The 17,690-nt window shown below is 47.3% G+C and overlaps 1 protein-coding gene across 1 annotated transcript in view; it reads right to left on the bottom strand.

Moving 5' to 3' along the window:
* Positions 1-17,690, bottom strand: part of P3H2 (prolyl 3-hydroxylase 2) — a 64,552-nt gene that overhangs the window by 12,711 nt on the left and 34,151 nt on the right. The window contains exons 2-3 of the mRNA XM_059855492.1: positions 3,885-4,031; positions 2,736-2,925 (exon numbers count right to left, since the gene is read on the bottom strand). Coding sequence (XP_059711475.1) covers positions 2,736-2,925; positions 3,885-4,031 — 337 coding nt within the window. The remainder of the gene's footprint in view (positions 1-2,735; positions 2,926-3,884; positions 4,032-17,690) is intronic.

The raw sequence follows: 17,690 nt of genomic DNA, 5'->3' as shown, positions 1-17,690 counted from the left end.
TGAGGGGATGGTGATGGTGCCCAGACAAGGACAGACAGAGGTTCCAACTCGTGAGCTGAAGGACGTGCAACTCGCAATGCTTTAGCCTGGCAGGTGAGTGTGCATCGAGGGAAAGAGCTCAAGCTCCTCCCTGTGAGACCTCTTGAGTAGTCACATGCTGCTACACCTCCCCAAAGCCAATTTGACAGAATTGTAGTTACATTTTTTCCCCCTTTAAGAAACGCCTTCCTCCTTCTCTCAACTGTAGAGGGAGCTTGAGCATCTCTCTAGTGTGGCAGGAGCTGCTGCTTCTGCCCAGGGAAGCTGGTGGCGTGCAGGGACTGCAGGTGGCAGGTAGCGCTTCAACCCCAAGAGACAAGCCCACAAAGCAAGCAGAGAGATATAGACAAGGTGGCCACATGTGCTGCCACATGTAATCCAGCTCCAAACTCCCTTCCTGCAGCTCATCCATCTCCAGACTCCCTTCCTGCAGCTCATCTTTAATCCTCTCCTTTCCTGCAGCAAGAAAGCTCCACAGGAGGTTTAGCTAAGAGGGGCTGGTGCAGGTTCTCAGCTCGGCCAAGCAAGGCCAGTCTGAAAGGTCCGAGGTGCAAATCTGGGCAGCAGAAATGCCCATGTTTGCTGCTTCTCAAAGATGAGGCACCCTCAGAGAATCACAAGCACATGGTAGACGTTTGCCATTAACAAAGTTTCTTAATTAGTGGGACTCCACAGTATAGGCATTGTACCAGCTGTACAACTTCAAGCCAACACTGACATCTGATTCCATTTTGCAGCAATTGCTGCAATGTACTAAATCTAATTTGCTTGCTCTGTCTCTGCACACCATTAAAAACCTTAAGAAACAAACACAGGCTTGAAAACAATCATGTCCTCAGCTACCAAAGCATTTCTTAGAGCTGCCATAAAAACCACCTGAGGGATTTGCAATGAAACCAAGTGGAAACTCAGAACAGTGCCTATGTGCTCTTGGCTCTTGACAGGTAGTCTGAGTAGTTATCTGACTTACCATGCATAGCCAGGGTACTGCATTAGGAAAAGCAAGAAGGGAAAGGACATAAATAATATTGTTGTAATTTAAACCTGTTTAAGCATCCTAGATCTGAAATAATCAATCCATCACTGAGAAGCACTGCTTTTTCTTGGTACTGTAATCAATTCACTGAAATGTATCTGTCCTTGGGGGGAAAAGGTGAGAGTGTTTCAACCCCAAGCAGCAGCAGAGCAAATCAGTTTGGGATTAAAAAGAGAAATGAGTTTTGAAGAAACCTAAACTCTCTTTTCTTGGTATATTACCTGTTCCCACTCCCTGCTGAAATGTCTGGGCCTGAGTGCCTTGGACCAGGGGTGAACTTTGGATTATGCTGTCCTGGAAGGAGCCATCTAGTTTCCTACCAAAAAGCAGCTGCACCAAGGATTTAACTTCCCTCCCTCAACTCCACGTTCCTTTGGGTGCCTGAGTGGTCCTGGGGATTGGGGTAGTTATGGCCAGGCACACATGGCCAAGCCTCAGCACTTGCAGGGACCCTCTGGCTGTTGTCCCCTCCCAGGTGACATCCTGCTCTGAGCACCACCACAACATGAGCCTGTCAGTGCTCAGGAAGGGCCAGCACAGAAACACCTCAGCTCTCTGGGGCTGCACTCGACGTGCACAGCACAGAACAGTTTGTCCTGTCTGAAGAGCAGCAGCTTTCAGTGAGAAGGGTGCTGGGTTTGCCTTGCCACTGAAGGCTGCTCTCTTGATGGGTGTTGGGGTCAAGGCTCTAAAAGCAGACCTGATCAGCTGACAGCCACACTGGTACCAAGGCAGCCTTTCCAACACTTCTATTTTTTGCCTGGGTAAACAAACCCCACTGGGGCAGCTTCCCATCCGGTATGCTGGTGGTTTCTCCTCTTGGTTGTTTCAATTAGATTTCCTGTCTCGACACAAACAGAATTATGCAAACCCAAAAAACATTCTGCATCTGAGTGAAGTATTTTCCACATAAGAAGCAAGATTTCAGGGCTTGATACAACTCCAAGACCATAAGCAGATAAATAAGATTTCTGTCACCAAACAAACCTTAATTTATTGCTCTTCCTTCCCTTACAACTAATTAAATGTAATCTCATTTCCACTGAGAATGAACTGTTTTAATCCTCTCTGGCTCAGAGCCACACATGCAAATCTGAAGATTACACAGCAACGTTCAATTCTCTCCAGAGATTTCAGTCAAGATCATAATTAGGTGGACCTCCACTAATGACAAATCCATCCTTTTGGATGGGGAGAAAATCCAGTTACGAGCCTTTTTGGCAACTTTCCTGGCCACCTGGAGCATGGCCAAGAGAACTCTGCTGCTCTCTTCATTGCTCTCAGAAACAGAAAACATAAACAAAGGCCAGCAATGTCTAGATTCCAGGGAGGTGTGTGAGACTGTGTACAGGGGAAATGGAAGCAGTTTAGATAAAGCACCTCAACTTCCAGCTCTAACAGAAAGCTGCAAATGCTCCACGCATCTGGAAATGCAATTCTTCTAGCCCAGCTTTTGTTCAGGACCAAAATGAGATGTTCTAGCTCACTGTGCTCTGAGTTTGCACTTTCTGGGCTTCCAGGTGCCTCCTGCAGCGTTACTCACCAGCAGCAGAGGTGGGAGGGAAGACACTTCAACAAATCCAGCCAAAGGCCCAAACTCAATAATTATAAACATTTCATGACCAAGGGTGAGAACTCTGAAAATGCAAAAAGATCTCACCTGCAATAGCTTCGTAGAGACCAGCCTTGTAATCCAGGTGCTCGTGCTCCTCAAACCGCTGCGGTCCCTCGCACATGAGCTGGCAATCCTCATCCTCAGAGTAGTATCCTTGCAGGGCACGCTCCAGGAACTCAATGGCCAGCTCGTACTCCTCCCTGTCATAGTGCCTCACCCCAGCACTGTAGTCCTCCTGCAAAGCAGGCAGGCAGAACACAAACCATGAGCAGGCCATGCTGCGGGCAGCACAGCATCCTGCAGATCCTTCTCAAAGAAGGTACGAGGGGACTGGGACAGGGACAGGACCCTCTCCTCAGATACCTATCAGATATAACCACTTGTACCAAACCATGTTTAAGCCACTGATGGACTTTTGGAGCAGTGGAACCTAATAAACCTGCCTAACTGCTCTTCTGAACTCCTCCATACTTAAGGATTCCTCAGTGCCACTCTTAGATTATGCATTATATTTTAAAAAGTTTTTGTAGGTTGTTTTTTTTTGTTTGTTTTTTTTTTTTGTTTTGTTTTTACCCTCCCACCAAACAACAACACTGAATGCCAAGAGAACAGACTGCTCATTTCTTAGAATGGCCACTAATGAGCACCTCCATTAATTACACCAAACAGCCACTCCTTCTCCCCTGGTCTTGTGAAATTGGGAAGTTGGGGGTGGCCCTGGCATTTGACTTGGGCTTTTGTTTTGTGGAGCTAGAAGCAGCTGACACTCTCCTGCCTGCCACTCTGCACCCTCACCACCACAGCCACCCATGTGCATGTACCCTGCCCAGGTGGGAGAGCTCAGGTCAAAAGAAACACACAGGAGCCAAGATCTTTCATGGAGGAAACACACAGGAGCTGAGATGTCATGGAAGCTTCCATCGAAGCTGTCTGCTGGTGTGTCTTCACAGCCATGGATGACCCCAGAGTTCTCTGAATAGAGGGACCAGGCTGGGGATGTAGCAATCAAAGAGCAGAGTGCCTAGAGAAGGCAGAAGCAGGCTTGCCTTAAGGGAAAATGCTGAAAGGGAGAGTTTGTTTAGCTGTATTGGTAAGAATTTCCCCATTCATAGATTAATCTCTTTTGGCTTCCTAATCTCTTCTCTCCAGACTTCCTGATACTTAAGCTGGGCACCTCTTCAGCCTCAGACTCACCATATGCTGCCTGGCCTCCTGGTCAATCAAGCTGACCTTCCCTGACGTGGTCTTGTAGTTCTCCAGGTCCTGCTGTATCTCCATGTGCTCAGGGTTTGCCATGAAGAAGGTGTGAGCTGCGTTTGCTGCCTCCTCCAGCTTGTTCAGCTGTAACAAGGTGAGAAAGACCAAGTGAGGCTGGTGATGTTGAAGGTGAACACAGCAGTTTATGCTGCATCCTCTGACATCCTTTTGACACCTCTGGATTGGGAAATAATGGGATACCCAAGGAAAACCTGAATGCAGAGGCTAAAGAAAAAAGCTGAATTGAGAGGAAAGCCCCATATAAGTGAAATGGAAAGAGGTGGAGCTCCTGAGAGCCAGACAAGTCACTGCAACAGGGTCTGTTGGTGATGGGATCCAGCCTGTGTCCCAGCAGCACATCCTCTCAACTCAGCTACTCCAAACCCCTGCACGGTTCCAGGTGGAAAGATGTTCTCATGAGATCTGAGATGGAGAGAGGAGGGGAAAGCAGCTGCAAGGATTGCTCTCTCTACAAGCCTTGGAGGCTGAGCTATGTCCAGGCTGAGGGCTTCTGCTGGGAGACAGGGACTGAGGACCATTTATTAAGCTCAGCTGTGTATTGCTGCAGAAGGCCAGACTCTGCTGATGGTGGCAGAGGTATAAAGAAGATTTATTTTGATATACCAAATTATTTTGGGTTTAGAGATTCAGAACTGAGACCAGACATCAGTTTCACCCTGGAGAAAGCCTCATAAACAAACAGAACTGCTTGTGCCAAACACATCCATGGCAGCTGCTGGGAGTATCAGGAGCAGAACAGATGTTCAGGTGAGACCTCTGCACAAGCTAGCAAAAGAGAAGTCACTAAAACACTTGCTTCTGAAAGAAAGCCAACACCACTGGGTACCAGCAAGCTGCAGTCAGGTCCCTGGGATACATCAGCAGTCCAACCCAAACCTGTCAGCCAGGGCCAGGCTAATGCTAGCCCAGGCTAGGCTGTGTCCAAGTGTCCTTAACAGCAAAACCCACAGCAAGCCCTGTGCCACTGCTGCAAGGCTGCTCCTGAGGACCAGAGCCAGCAAGCTCAGGCACATCCATGGGACATGGTACAGCAGCTCACCTGCACAGCACCCAGCAGACAAACCCCACCAGCAGAATGGGAACAGAGACCTGCAGGGAAGCATGAGCTTCACACCCTGTCACATCCTGTCACATTCACACCCTGTCACCCTGCAGCAGGGCAGAGTGGCTCCAGGGCAGACCCAGCCCAGGAAGCACACAGGAATGTCCCCAAAAGGAAGGTGAGAGCCACGGCATCCCAGCCCACCCCCCTACACACCAAAGCACAGCTGTGCTGCAGTGCCCGCAGAAATGCAAAAAATGTGCCTTGTGTAAACTTCAGAAGTTTTTAAGTATTATCTCTGTACTGACAACATGTGCAGGGAAGCCAGATTTTACTGCAAAAACAACATCTATTCCAGTCCTTCATTTGGAGTTTTCCAAAGGACACCACTCTCCATAATAATCCCTTGGCTTTCCAGCAGGCATGAAAAATGACTATAAGAAATTTTTAACCAGGACAGCACATAAAACACCAAAACCCCTTCAGAATAGAAGTTTGGGGTTTTTTTTTTAAAAAAAAGAGACATTGCTATTCAGAAACATACATTCCATTTTGAAATAGATAATTTCAACATAATCCCACTCTGGAAAAATTCATTGCAGCTGGGCACCATCAGATGTGGGATAAAGGACTGACCAGAGCATCTCACAAAGAGAATTTTCAGGTCCTGCTGAGTGTCCGTGGGAATGTCACTGCAGCTGGTAATTAGAGACAGTGAGGATCAAACAAAAGGTTTGCTGCAGATGTGAGCTGCTGACCTGGTCCAGAGGACTGCTAAGAAGCCACTATTTGAGCTGCCTGGGGGAATTGCATCCTTCCACACCACAGATTGCTATTCACAAACAGCACCCTGCCTGTGCAGATTTAAAAGGGACTAAAGACTTCTCAGAAAGGGAAGTGGTCCCTCAAGACACAACCTGTAATAGTCTGCTGTGGGATGTTCTTTTTCCCCTTAGCTCTAGATCCTTTTCAGCAAACTGTCAAAAACTGTCAGAGATCCCAGGATGGGCTTAGTTCTGGATAACATCCTCCCCTGTGAAATAGGACAAGCTTGATTTCTAGACAACAGAAAATCCCTTTCAAACAAGGCTCACTCTATGTCTAGTCCTGCTGGCTCTACACAGCAGAGATGACCTTTGAAGTTTGCTAAGTGTACTCAAAGCAGAACACTTCAACTCAATGCTTTTCAATTTATCATGTTCCATATTTGCCTTAGAAACATACAAGTAACACCAAGAAGCCAACAGCTGGGGGGAGTTTGGGGGAGTGTGGGGGGAGATTTTAAGTCAGTGAGTGTGTATAAAAGCAAAATTCCTAACTGGTAAGACATGTTCAGTGTCTAGCTCTGACATTAGTTATGAAACACTCTGGGGAAGCTTTTGCCAAAACGCTCTGAATTCACAAGGAGCAGGATATTTTGGTGCTTAAAGGTCTGGGCTGGGACTCAGGACACCTGGACTCAGTTCCTGGCCCTGTCACAACCTCACTGTGCAGCCATTGGAAAAAAATAATTTTGTTTTCTTCGTGCCTGATTTTCCATTGTTTTTAACTAATAACAATAAAAATAACAGCTTTTCTCCCACAGAGTAGTAATTTTATTTATTTGGATGGCAAGCAACTTGGGGGCCATAAGCATGTGCAAGCACGTAACACAAGGAAATTTTGATCTTTGCACAACAACTGCTGAATGAAAATCAGCAAGGAAAGAATGACAAATGTGGACTCACAACCTCAGTATGTGCTCTAAGCCCTGCTTGCTCACCCCACTGGAATGACATTGCTGGACTGTTGCTGCAGCTTTGCACCAAACCCTCTGTATTTCAGCCAGAGAAGACACGAGAAATCAGAGCATCAGCACTGAGAGAGCCCTGGGAACACCCTGCCCTGTCCATTTTGATCTTAACATACCAACACCTAGAGCTGAGAAGGGGAAAACACAACACATAAGTGCTGCAGGGTTCTGATGCTGGAAGTTGTTTATTTTCCTCAACGAGATTTAGGAGTGGTTTATAAAAAAAATATTTTAAGCAGCAGAACCTCAGATGAAAGAATTTCAGCAAACTGCAAATGCTCAGTTTCACTCCCAGCTGGGACAGTGCTGGCCTGGGCTTCAGTGGGATTGTGGCTTCCAGCCTGCAGAGGTGGCTTGGACTAGGAAGGCTGCTGTACCTGGAGCATTGTGCAGGAACAAACACAGGCTGGAGACAGGACCTGGAGTGAGCATCTTGATCATCACTAGGCAACTGAACCCAATTCTCACTGATAACCATTGAGAAAATCCTTTATGGAGCCTCCATGGGCTGCATGGTGACACATAACACAACGCTAACAGACTCTTACTATTCATTGTCATTCTGGTACCTGTTAAGGGATGTTTAACTCCAGCAAAATCCATGCTGAGCAACCTGATTTGTACCTCTGATGCCACAGTCACCAACCTACTGGGCTTAAGAAGCAAGCTGTCTCACTGCAACATGTCTAACTTGCTGCTTGATCTTACCCCCACTTTGGCTGCTGGGCGCCCTAAAGTGAAACCTGGAGGATTCACCTCATCACTGACAGCTGCCCCAGACACCTCAGACTGGCTCAGCTCCACGTGCAGGCACATGTTCTGAATTCACACTTGCCTTCACCCCTTGCAGACAAATGAATTCTGACCAAAGCCCCTCTGGTGCCAGATGCTCAGCAGGCTGGCACAAACTCCTGTCCCCTTCCCGAGGGAAAAGGCCTCACAGCAGCACCATGGCTTCAGCTACAATGACCCAAAACTCACAGTCCTTTAAGTTTGCTCTCTGGAGCTTGGCAGTGGGGATAAGGAAGTGGAACAGGCAGGGTGCCAGGTCTGTGAGACAAGCACTGCACAGCTTTACAGTCAGCTCATGCAGCCAGGGCTGCTGTCCCACCGCCCCTCTGCTTGTGCTGAACACTGACACTCTGCAGCTCATGGGGGGAAGCAGCTGTAGTCAGAGCAACTACAGGTATTCAGCTGCTCCCAGCTCATCCTGAGCTTTTCAGGGCAAAAAACAAGGATAAAAGAGGTGCAAAAGTCAGAGGATTTTAGAGAGAAGGTAGCCAAAGCAATACAGATTCTGACTAATTGAGAAAAGAGGCCACAGGTATGATATAACCAAGACCTCAGACTGTTCTTCATACTGAATTCCCATTGCACTGAACTGAATATCAGATATTGGCAGCTGTCACACATTCTGTGTCTAACTGTCCTAACCCAATCTGCTTCTATATTAGGTTTCTTCATCACATAAAATATAGTTTCAATTAAAACTTTTTTTTTTTTTTGAGGGGAACAGAAGTAAGGTTTATATATTGGAAAACATGTCAGATCCCTGAGCATTTCTTGCCATTCCAGGAATGGACCTACCTGCACATAACCTCAGTTAATTGCAGAGTGTATGAACCTGGCATGGAGATTGTGATTAAAGATTTCAAACCATTCAGCTGGCCTAGAAACCAAAGTTTCCAACCTCGCAGACAATCCCTGGTTTGCTGAACAGATAATGTTTTTCTAAACTTTTCCACAGCTCCACTGCTGCTGTGTTGTATTGAAGGCTTAGTGCACTGGGCTCTGCAGAGGAAGGAGGCTCTGGAGCCTGCAGCAAACAAGGGAAATAAAAGGTTCAGTGCCATGAAGGATTAATCTGGTTGTGTCAGTGCAGAGCTTACTGCCCAGGAGAGAAGGAGCAAGGAGCGGTGAGATGGTTATAAATAGCATCTGACCTTATCTCAACTATTTTATTATTGCAAATAAGAAGAATGAAATTCTCCAGAGAAGTTAATCAGGAAATTTTCCTTCTGCTGAGGGGTCACACATTTGTAGAATGATGCTTGAAGTGTTTGCAGCCTACTATGGCACCAACTGGCCCCACAGAACGAGCAAAATCAGAGAGCAAGGCAAGCACACAGCAGGAAAGGACCTTAATCAAGTGCAGGGAAGAGGTACCAGGAGCCAAAGGTGCGAGGCCATCTCTAAGTTCAGTACCACACCATCCCCTGCTTGCCAAACCTTTTACCAGTTTCTTCTCTTCCAACTCAAGATAAACAGGGCTGCCTCCTATCCCTGCTACTGCTGTGATGGAGGGCAATAATGATGCATTCCTAGAGGCTCCACATGTATCTTTTCAGAGGTTTTTCATTTTCAAAATGAAGACAACCTCCAGCCTGCTTTGGACAGTTCCTCTTAGACCCCAGCATGTGTGCTGCTGCCTACCAATCACTCTGGTAGACCCAAATCCAAACCAGAACAAATTTGCAGAACTGGCACGGGGAAAATCTCTCATGAGAAAGGAAATTTAGAAATGGCTCGGGGGTTTTTGGTATTCCCACAAGCAATTTTCAGGACACAAACATGTGTGGATTGGTAGCTGCACGGTCAAATGAGCTAACTAGATGATGAATTAGTATTCAGAAAGTGGGAGATACTTGGAAATCTAAAAGCAAACACCACTTCAATATTCTTTATGGAAAAAAATTCTTTCAATTAATGAAGACAGAAATAATATTTCTTAATGAATCTCTCACTTGAGCCATGCTGGCATTATTTTATATGTGCATGAGTCCATGCTGAGCAGACTGACTGGATAACCCTGACTGAAAGGGCCATTTGGCATAAAAAAACTAATTAGATTGACCCTCACATTCTCCCTTTCTTCCCTCTCTGGCATGCTCTTCTTGAACTGTTCCCAGGCATGTAAGAATGAAGATTTCCACACGTTTCTGGCTGTGCATTACATGCTTCAGTGCACACTTGTGTAACAAATCCTGCACAAGGAGCAGGGCATTGACTCACAGCAAAACCACTTCCCAGCAGGAAGGACCCTTCCCATATAAATCTCCAACACACTGAAGCATTGCAGGATTCATCTGCAGAGCAAGCAGTGGGAAATGTGTTTGTGTTTACTGAACCTTCGATCTGACTGATTGTGAAACACACTCTGAGCCACACTTTGTCCTGTGTAGACACTCAGTTCTGCCTAACAAACTCTGAGAGCAGCTACATTGTGTGTGAAACAGTACTTTCAATGAGGAAAAGGTGGGATGTATTCAGCCCTCAGGAATCTGTGCAGATGGTTACCCATGAAGTTCCTACACCCCAGAGTTTTCCCTGGCCAGATAATTAACCAGTTCCCTTGGAGATGGGTAGCATGGGAGAAGCAATACACTCACACACTAATGGCAAGAAGCAGTGCTTGGTACTAAAAGGTGGACAGTGTAAAACAAGACAGGCTTTCCACAGCAGAATTTTTCCTTGCATGTCCTTCCTCCTGTTATAACATCCCTGTGGCAGCCAGAGCTAACCTGGTTGCCTGGTTCCAGGTTGCTCACCTGGAAAAGTATCAAAGATTAGCCCAGGCATTTTAAGCTAATGAAATCGAGCAGCTAGGAACAAGCAGGATGTGACTATCCCCTCCCCAGGGATCACCAGCACTCCTGTAGGCCACTGCCTGTTAGACAAATAATGAGCTTTCATCTGATATTATGACTGATAACTGAGAGGCAGGTGGTCCCCAGAGTCCTGGAAATACTTGGGAGAAGAAAGGTGAATCTTACTGAACACGCTGGCGAGGAGTGAGGGAAGACGTTGCTACCAAGGGAGGAGGGTGTCATGCTTTTAGGGGAAAACCAGAACAAAACAAACTTGGCAGGCAGTTAAAAGCAGCTTTGCAGTTTAGATGTGGATTTTCTCCAGCATCCTGCCTCCCTGGACACTGCAGCTAATCAAGCTGCACTGGCTGATAACTGGGTCAGACTCCTAACCCAGCTGTCTCCACACTGGTATCTCTATGGAAGTAATTACTAAAACACTTAAGAAAAACACAACAGAAAAATCTGAGACAAGCAGAAAAATTCCTACAGCAGAAACTTTCCTCCCTTTCTAAGGTTTAGCAATGGCTCAGCACCTCTTAGAAGAGTCAGACATGATGAGCTGTTGAATGCCCTTTGGGAGCCAAAGTTTCCTGTGCAGATGTATATGCTTGTCTGCTGCTACCTAACAACATCCAAACAGCTCTGTGTCCCCAGAACACGCCCTTCTCAGAACACACATGGTTTTCCACCTCCATCCCAGAGCCAGGAAGCCACAGCGACCTGGTGATAAATGATACTTGTTTTTTGCAGCCCTTTTATGCTGTAAATGGAATTTTGTCAACAGGCTTAAGGCCTGTGCCAGACTGAGGACTGCCTCCCTACCTTTCCCTTGAGCAACAGAAAGGTCTTCTCCTGGAGAAGGTGCTGACTGACTCAGTCACCATGGTCAGTTTATGGTACTAGCACCAGAGCTTTAGTTTGAAAAGCAGAGTGTAGAGCCCTGAGGGTGGGCTGCAAACAGGGCTGTGCTGTCTGAGGAAGAGGTTATCTGTCCCTGCCCTGATCTGTGATGGGGCAGCAAAGGGAAAAGCAAACAAACCATAAATTTCAATAAGAAAGCAGACTCACAGCATATCAGTGCAATGTTCCCTCACCCAAAGCCTTGACAGCCTTCAAGGAAGAGGTTTAATTCACATTTCTTCCAGACACAGTATTTCTTTAATACTGGGCTCAAGTCATAAACCAGCAAATAATGACTGACCACTGCTGAATTCATGGAAGCCATCATGATGGTGATGGACATTAGGGCACTGCAGATCTGATTAAATAAACCATCGGATTCCAGTGAAGCATTTTGCAAAGTAGAAGATCTGCAGACTGGGGGTGGGCTGTGCTCACCATGAGGGGAACTGACTGACACCAAGGGGGAAGCAAACTGAGCTTATGCCTCAGGTAGGTTTGAAGAAAACTGCCATATTTGAAAAGAGATTTCTGTGCTGATTCTCCACTTTTGGGCCAGCATGAAGGCACTGCACTGGAAACAAAGTTTGCAGATAAAGAGAGCAGGAAAATATATCCACAGTTCTGCAATTTAATCTTGGTTGGTCTGAAGGGCAAAGGAGAGGTCCTGCCAGGAACACTGCCTGCATGGGCTGCCAAGTCCAATCCAAAGGTTTGATTATCCCAGGAATCTTCCCCCAGCAGTGGCCAGGGGTGGACACTTGTGGGCAAGCCATAAATACATGGTGGGTACACAGTGACCCTCACACACAGGGCATTGTCAGCAATGCCTTACAGGCTTCCTGAAGCAGGATTTGCCTCTGGACCGCTGTGCTTAAAAGCCACTGATGGTCCTGTCCTGGGAGTTGTGTAATCCCTTCTGGAACTCATTTATACAGGCTGCAATAAATAAGGGATTTGGGAGATTTTAAGACATCAGTATATTATTTTCACCAGAGTACACGTGTGGTAGAGAAAGACCAACCACTAGGCTATGGTAGAGTTTTCAGAAAACATGGAACTGCAAAGTACAGGCTGACTCATCTGGGAGGCAAGAGGAATTGCAGCAGTGCTGCAAAACTCCTCAGTGCCTCCAATGCTCAGTGTTCATAAAACTCAAACCCATCTGAATACAACAGGGAGAGGGTTTCCCAAAAATGCATCTTCTGAAATGAAGGGACACAAAACAGGGCAGGGGAAGGGGTCCATAAGGCACCTTCTCATCCAGAACACTGAGAGCACATCAGGTCTCAAGAGTTGTTGACAGGATGAGTATGCTGGCATGGGATGGGTTGTGTTGACTTCAAGCAGAGCAACCTCCAGACATGTTTCCTGCAAAATCTGACCCTAAAATTTCAGGGGAGAAGTGCTCTTTCATAAGGGTTGACACACAGCACGCTGAAGAACCCACCTTGGTGCACTGAAACATTCAGTTTACCCAGCACCACTGATGAAAGGTGCATTTCATTTGGAGAGGATGTAACTCTACCCTTGCAAATGTGCTTCCTACCCTCCTCCAGCTCCCCCAGCTTTGATGAGCACTGTTGCTAATTTGAGAGAGGAATTGCTGGCTTTGAGAGCAGAGTGACACCAGCCTGGGTGAATGACACCTCTGACAGCCCAGGGGCACTGTAGATGTGTGCTCTGCTGCTCGGGCTCTTGGTGCAGCTCCAGAGGCTCCTGTGCACTTACACCAGGGCAGATTTGGCTTGGGCTGCAGCAAGCGAGGCCACGTACCACTGGGACAATTGTCTCCATATATGACACACAGCAAATCTCAGCTGGATTTGCTGCCTCTGAAATGAAAACACTTTGCTTGCTTTCCCCAGCCTTGGCTTGGTAATCATTACTAAACACTTATCAGCTAGACAGCCTTCATTTCCTGAGAGCCTGGACCTAATTACACCAGGAAACGTGCTGCCTTTCCTTCAGACACTGAGAAATGCTGGTTTCTGAGCCCTTCTACTACAAAGTTTAACTTTGTTCTGATTAGTAGAGGGTAGGGGAGGGCAGAAACACAGCCAGATCTCAAGAGGCAAATGCAGTGATCATTCACAGAGATGCCCTGGCTTCACTCCACATCATTAATAGTAACAACAAAATGCCACAGATATTTCATCTCCCCTCCCGCCCCTATTAATCTTAGCTGAACCCTGCGAGGCCCCTGCACTGAGGTATCATTTTCCCTGAATTGCAGGTAAGGAGTCTGATGTCTCACAGCAAATCAGAACCAGACCTCGGGGCTGCCTCCTAATGCCATTCCTCGAAGGAGTGAAACAAGCCCTGCAGCTCCATCCCCTTATCAGGACATTCCATCCCTGGTGGGATGAAGGAGCCTTTGCCAAAAGCAGTGCTTTCAAACCCCTCCTTTGTGCTACGGAGCCCCACTGGGATGCTGAGTTACAATTGCCCACTTGTAATAGAGCCCAGAGTATCGCCATCAAATCAAACTGTTGGTTAATTAGTGTATAAAAAATCCCCCTACAAATGCACAGTAATGGAGTTGTAGAGCCATTAGCACCAAATCACAAAATCTGCTGCTGCAGCAGCATCACTTTTACCCTGTGAGCTGCCCAGGAGCTGCTGCCCATCCTGGAGGGCTGCCAAACATCCACATCCAATGGGAGAAACCTATGCCAAACCTGCTTGGAGAACAAAGGCAAGGAGACTTGAGCTAAGGGGTTGACCTTCCACTGACTGAGGCTTACAGGCACTCTCATTAATTCTATTATCCTGGCTTGGTAAAGAACCTACAGAAATGCACTTCACTGGGTCCTCCCAGTGGTGCAGTTTTCCCTTCTCAAGAATTAGTAGAATGACATGGATGGGATGTGTCAGCTCCCAGTTTGACCAGTTCACATGTGGCCAAAGGAGTGAGTGACCCAAGGGGAAGTGGGCCCATGTCTGTCCCTGAGGGCAGCCAAGAGATGTGCCCTCTGCCAAGGGCTGATCCATGGCACATCCCACATTTCTGACTCTGGGTGCTCTCCTACAGGTGCATACCTTCACCCTTCTTCCTTGCAAGCTGGAAATAAGACACAGACCACTACCCTGGGCAAGAGCAGTGCACGGGCTGGGCACTTGGTCTGCACACATTCCTGTACTGGGGGCAGATGTGGGTAGAGCCAGGCGGGATGCCAGCCACAGCCTGGATGAAGTTAATGACAGTATAAAGCTTCATCTTCTGACACCCTTGTGGCCCGGCTCGCAGACACACCCTGTAAAGACACACCCCTCCACAACCTTCTTCACATCAAGGGCTGAAAAGCATCTGTGGTGATGGATGACCTTCCCTGGGCTCCTACCCAAGCACCGGCTCCTCAGTTCCTCAATTCTCAACTGGCACCAGGAAGCAACATCCTAAAGGATGCACGTGTCACTTGAGGCAGGACACAGGTGTTTATTCCATCTCTGCTTGCACTGCTCTGCCTGCCTGAGATGGAGAAAGCAGCTGCTTGGTGCAGCTCCAGGGAAGGATGGCTCCCTCTGCACAGGGAGCCCTGCCAGCCGCTGCAGGATGATCCAGAGCCTGTGGGGAGCTGCACAGGAATGCAGCAGGATACCCAGGGAGTGGTGGGTCCCACAGGGATGCTGTGGGGCCCCTCTGAGCACAGGCTGTGATCACTCACAGCACTGCAGCTCTGCGCCCCTGCTGCAGCCCCAGCACTGACACCACCCCGAGAGACAGGACCTGCTGTCTGGGGCAGAGCTGTGCTCCACTATGCAAAATATGAGGAGCTGTCTGCCCTTGCTGAGGACACAATAAGTCATGCTCCTGTGAGAAGGCAGTGTTTTCCAAGCACTGGGGTTCTGCTTTCAGTTGCTGGCTCTGTTCTGATTTACTGGGAATTCTTCTGCCAGGTACTAAGCACCCCCATGACTCAGTTTCCCTGTTACACAGGAGCACAAACCTTTTGGCCCTGACTGCTGGGAGCAGAATGACAGCATTTAAAAAACACAGATGACACGTCAGGGCTTAAGACATTGCAAGATTTTTCTGTTGATCTGAAAATTATGCAGTGGACTCCTGTAAGAGCTCACTCAGTCCTTATAAGTGGCTCTTTGTCACTGTTCCCATCCACACCCTGGTTCCTCTTTGAAAGGCAAATACCATAAAAAGCTGTTTATAGAGACTGAGATCTAGAAAAGAGAAGTCAAATAGGGTCAGGCTCTCGATGGCTTTGCTGCCCTGAGCTGTGGCCAGGGGCTGGCTTCCTGCTCCCACCCGTGATTGCAGGGAACACTGATCCATTTGTCTGAGGAGCCTCCGACATGGGTGGGTGGGTGGCTCCTGCCCCTCCGCAAAGAAACATTTCATCTCCACTGGAAACAGCTAAGACGGAAAACGCAGATGATGCCAAGATGAAGAAAGAGAATTAGGGAAACAGCAAGTGTCCCTAATCAATCATGCTTGGACAGTGAGGGTTTTATGTGCACAAAGACTTCACTTGAATTCTTTTTCGCATTTATCCACAAGAAAGAACAAAAAATATAGAGGCTGAGGAAGCCGCCAGATGTTGATTCACCCTTTTGCTTTCTGCAAATGTTTCCATTTTGTTGAAAACCTGATCAGCAAACTCAGGAAACCTTAAAAATTATTTATTTAGAAAATAAAACCTGCAAGCAGCTCCAATGGCAGCACATGACATGGATGAAGGCAGAGGAACTCTGCCATCTAGCCCACCTCATGCCACTGACTCTTTTCTGGCCTGGAGCAGCAGAATCGAACCAGCCTCTCTCTCACTGGTACCAAGTGTGGCTTTCCTTGGCACAGAAAAGATAAAGCTGAAAGAAACAGATATGTCAGAAGAAAAGAAAATACAGCTGAGTATTTTAACCAAACTTCTGGTAAGGATGCTAATGATCATCTGGCTCACAAAGATCCTTTAACTTGGTTAAACACAATCCAGGGTGACAACACAGACAGGCAGAGACAGAAAGTCACAGAAGGCAGCGAATGACATCGTATGGGACTCGCCCCAAACCCCTGAGGGGAAACTACAAAACCTGAGAAATCCCATCACAGCCAGTGAGAAGCATCTGCCACCACGCACCTCTAACAACAGCTCAGAGCATCCCAGGCTGGAGAGTGCAGGAACTGCAGCACTTGCCAACATTTCTGTTCTAAACAGAGCTTTACAGCCAACTATTGATGGATTAAATAGGATGAAGACTAAGTCACAAGTCTGTCTTTACATTTACTCAGCCTCTGGCATGTGCACCTAACCATAATACCACATCTAATTTTGGTTTTGTTTTTTAAGAGAATCAGTTTGGACTTTCCACAAAACTCTTCTGTTTGACTTAGTGAACAACAGCTGTTCATTTCAAGAAGCTCTTGGAGAAACATTCATCTGCTCCCAGATCAGGCTACCGTTAAAAATGCAGAGCATCCTTCTATCACTACAAAAAAAAAAAAATTAAAAAAAAAAAAAAAAAAATTTGTACTTTAAAAAGTACAAATATGAAGAACTTTTGAAAAATGTGTTTTGGTCATTTCTGAAGCTAATTCAAAACATAAATTCCTGCAGGTGTAACTTCATTGGAAACATGGAAACACGTGGCTTTCCATCCAAAATAAATCTGGGGCACAGGATAAAATCTGCATGACCTAAATGGTAACTTGGCAAACGGAGGCATGGGCAGACTTGCAGAGTTAGCATCAGTGCTGCATTCAGCTTTCTGGGTTATTATTTACAGATGCTGTCCATGACAGCAGCATCCCTCTCCTCTGGCTCTCCAGGAGCACTTCCCTGGAGCTCACGGTGCCGGGCTGTGGCACAGGCACTCACAGCAGAAACAATCCAGGAACGACGTAAATGTAAAAAAGAACACTGGTTCCCAGTGACAGCAGCAGAAACTTCTCTGACTGCCAGACCACAAACAAGCTGGAGGCGTTTTCCTCCCTCATCCTACTTGACAGGAGACCTGAGCCAAGCTCCTTCAGCAGCTCTCCGAAGGATTTGCCATGAGACCGCCCGTATGTCCGACTGCAGCTGCACAGAACTGCCCCTGTCCTGGTGAAGGGAAAAGGTTCTGCTGTGCAGGACAGCAGCAGCAGCAAAAGCTCTGTCTTGTGATGGGGCAGGAGAGACAACCACCTCCAATCTTCCATCAGTTCTGGTCTGGATTTTACGCCAGACCAACATCAACAGTAGCAGCTTTTGACTGCTGGAAAAAAGAGTTGCTGTGAGTGAAGCTCCAGGGAGGACCAAAGCCTCAGGAGCTGCACCCCTTGGTTTGCCCGGGACAGAGTGGGCTTCCACTGCAGCCAGAGATTCAAACTCCCCTTCAGGTATGGGCTGAGGGCTTCCCACCATGTCCAGATGCTCAAACCAGGGCTGCAAAGCAACTGATGT

This window comes from Haemorhous mexicanus, chromosome 10 (genome assembly GCF_027477595.1).
Source record: "Haemorhous mexicanus isolate bHaeMex1 chromosome 10, bHaeMex1.pri, whole genome shotgun sequence".
In the NCBI taxonomy this organism is placed as follows: domain Eukaryota; kingdom Metazoa; phylum Chordata; class Aves; order Passeriformes; family Fringillidae; genus Haemorhous; species Haemorhous mexicanus.
Note: the sequence above shows the minus strand (reverse complement) of the source record. Positions and strands in the feature narration are given on the sequence as shown.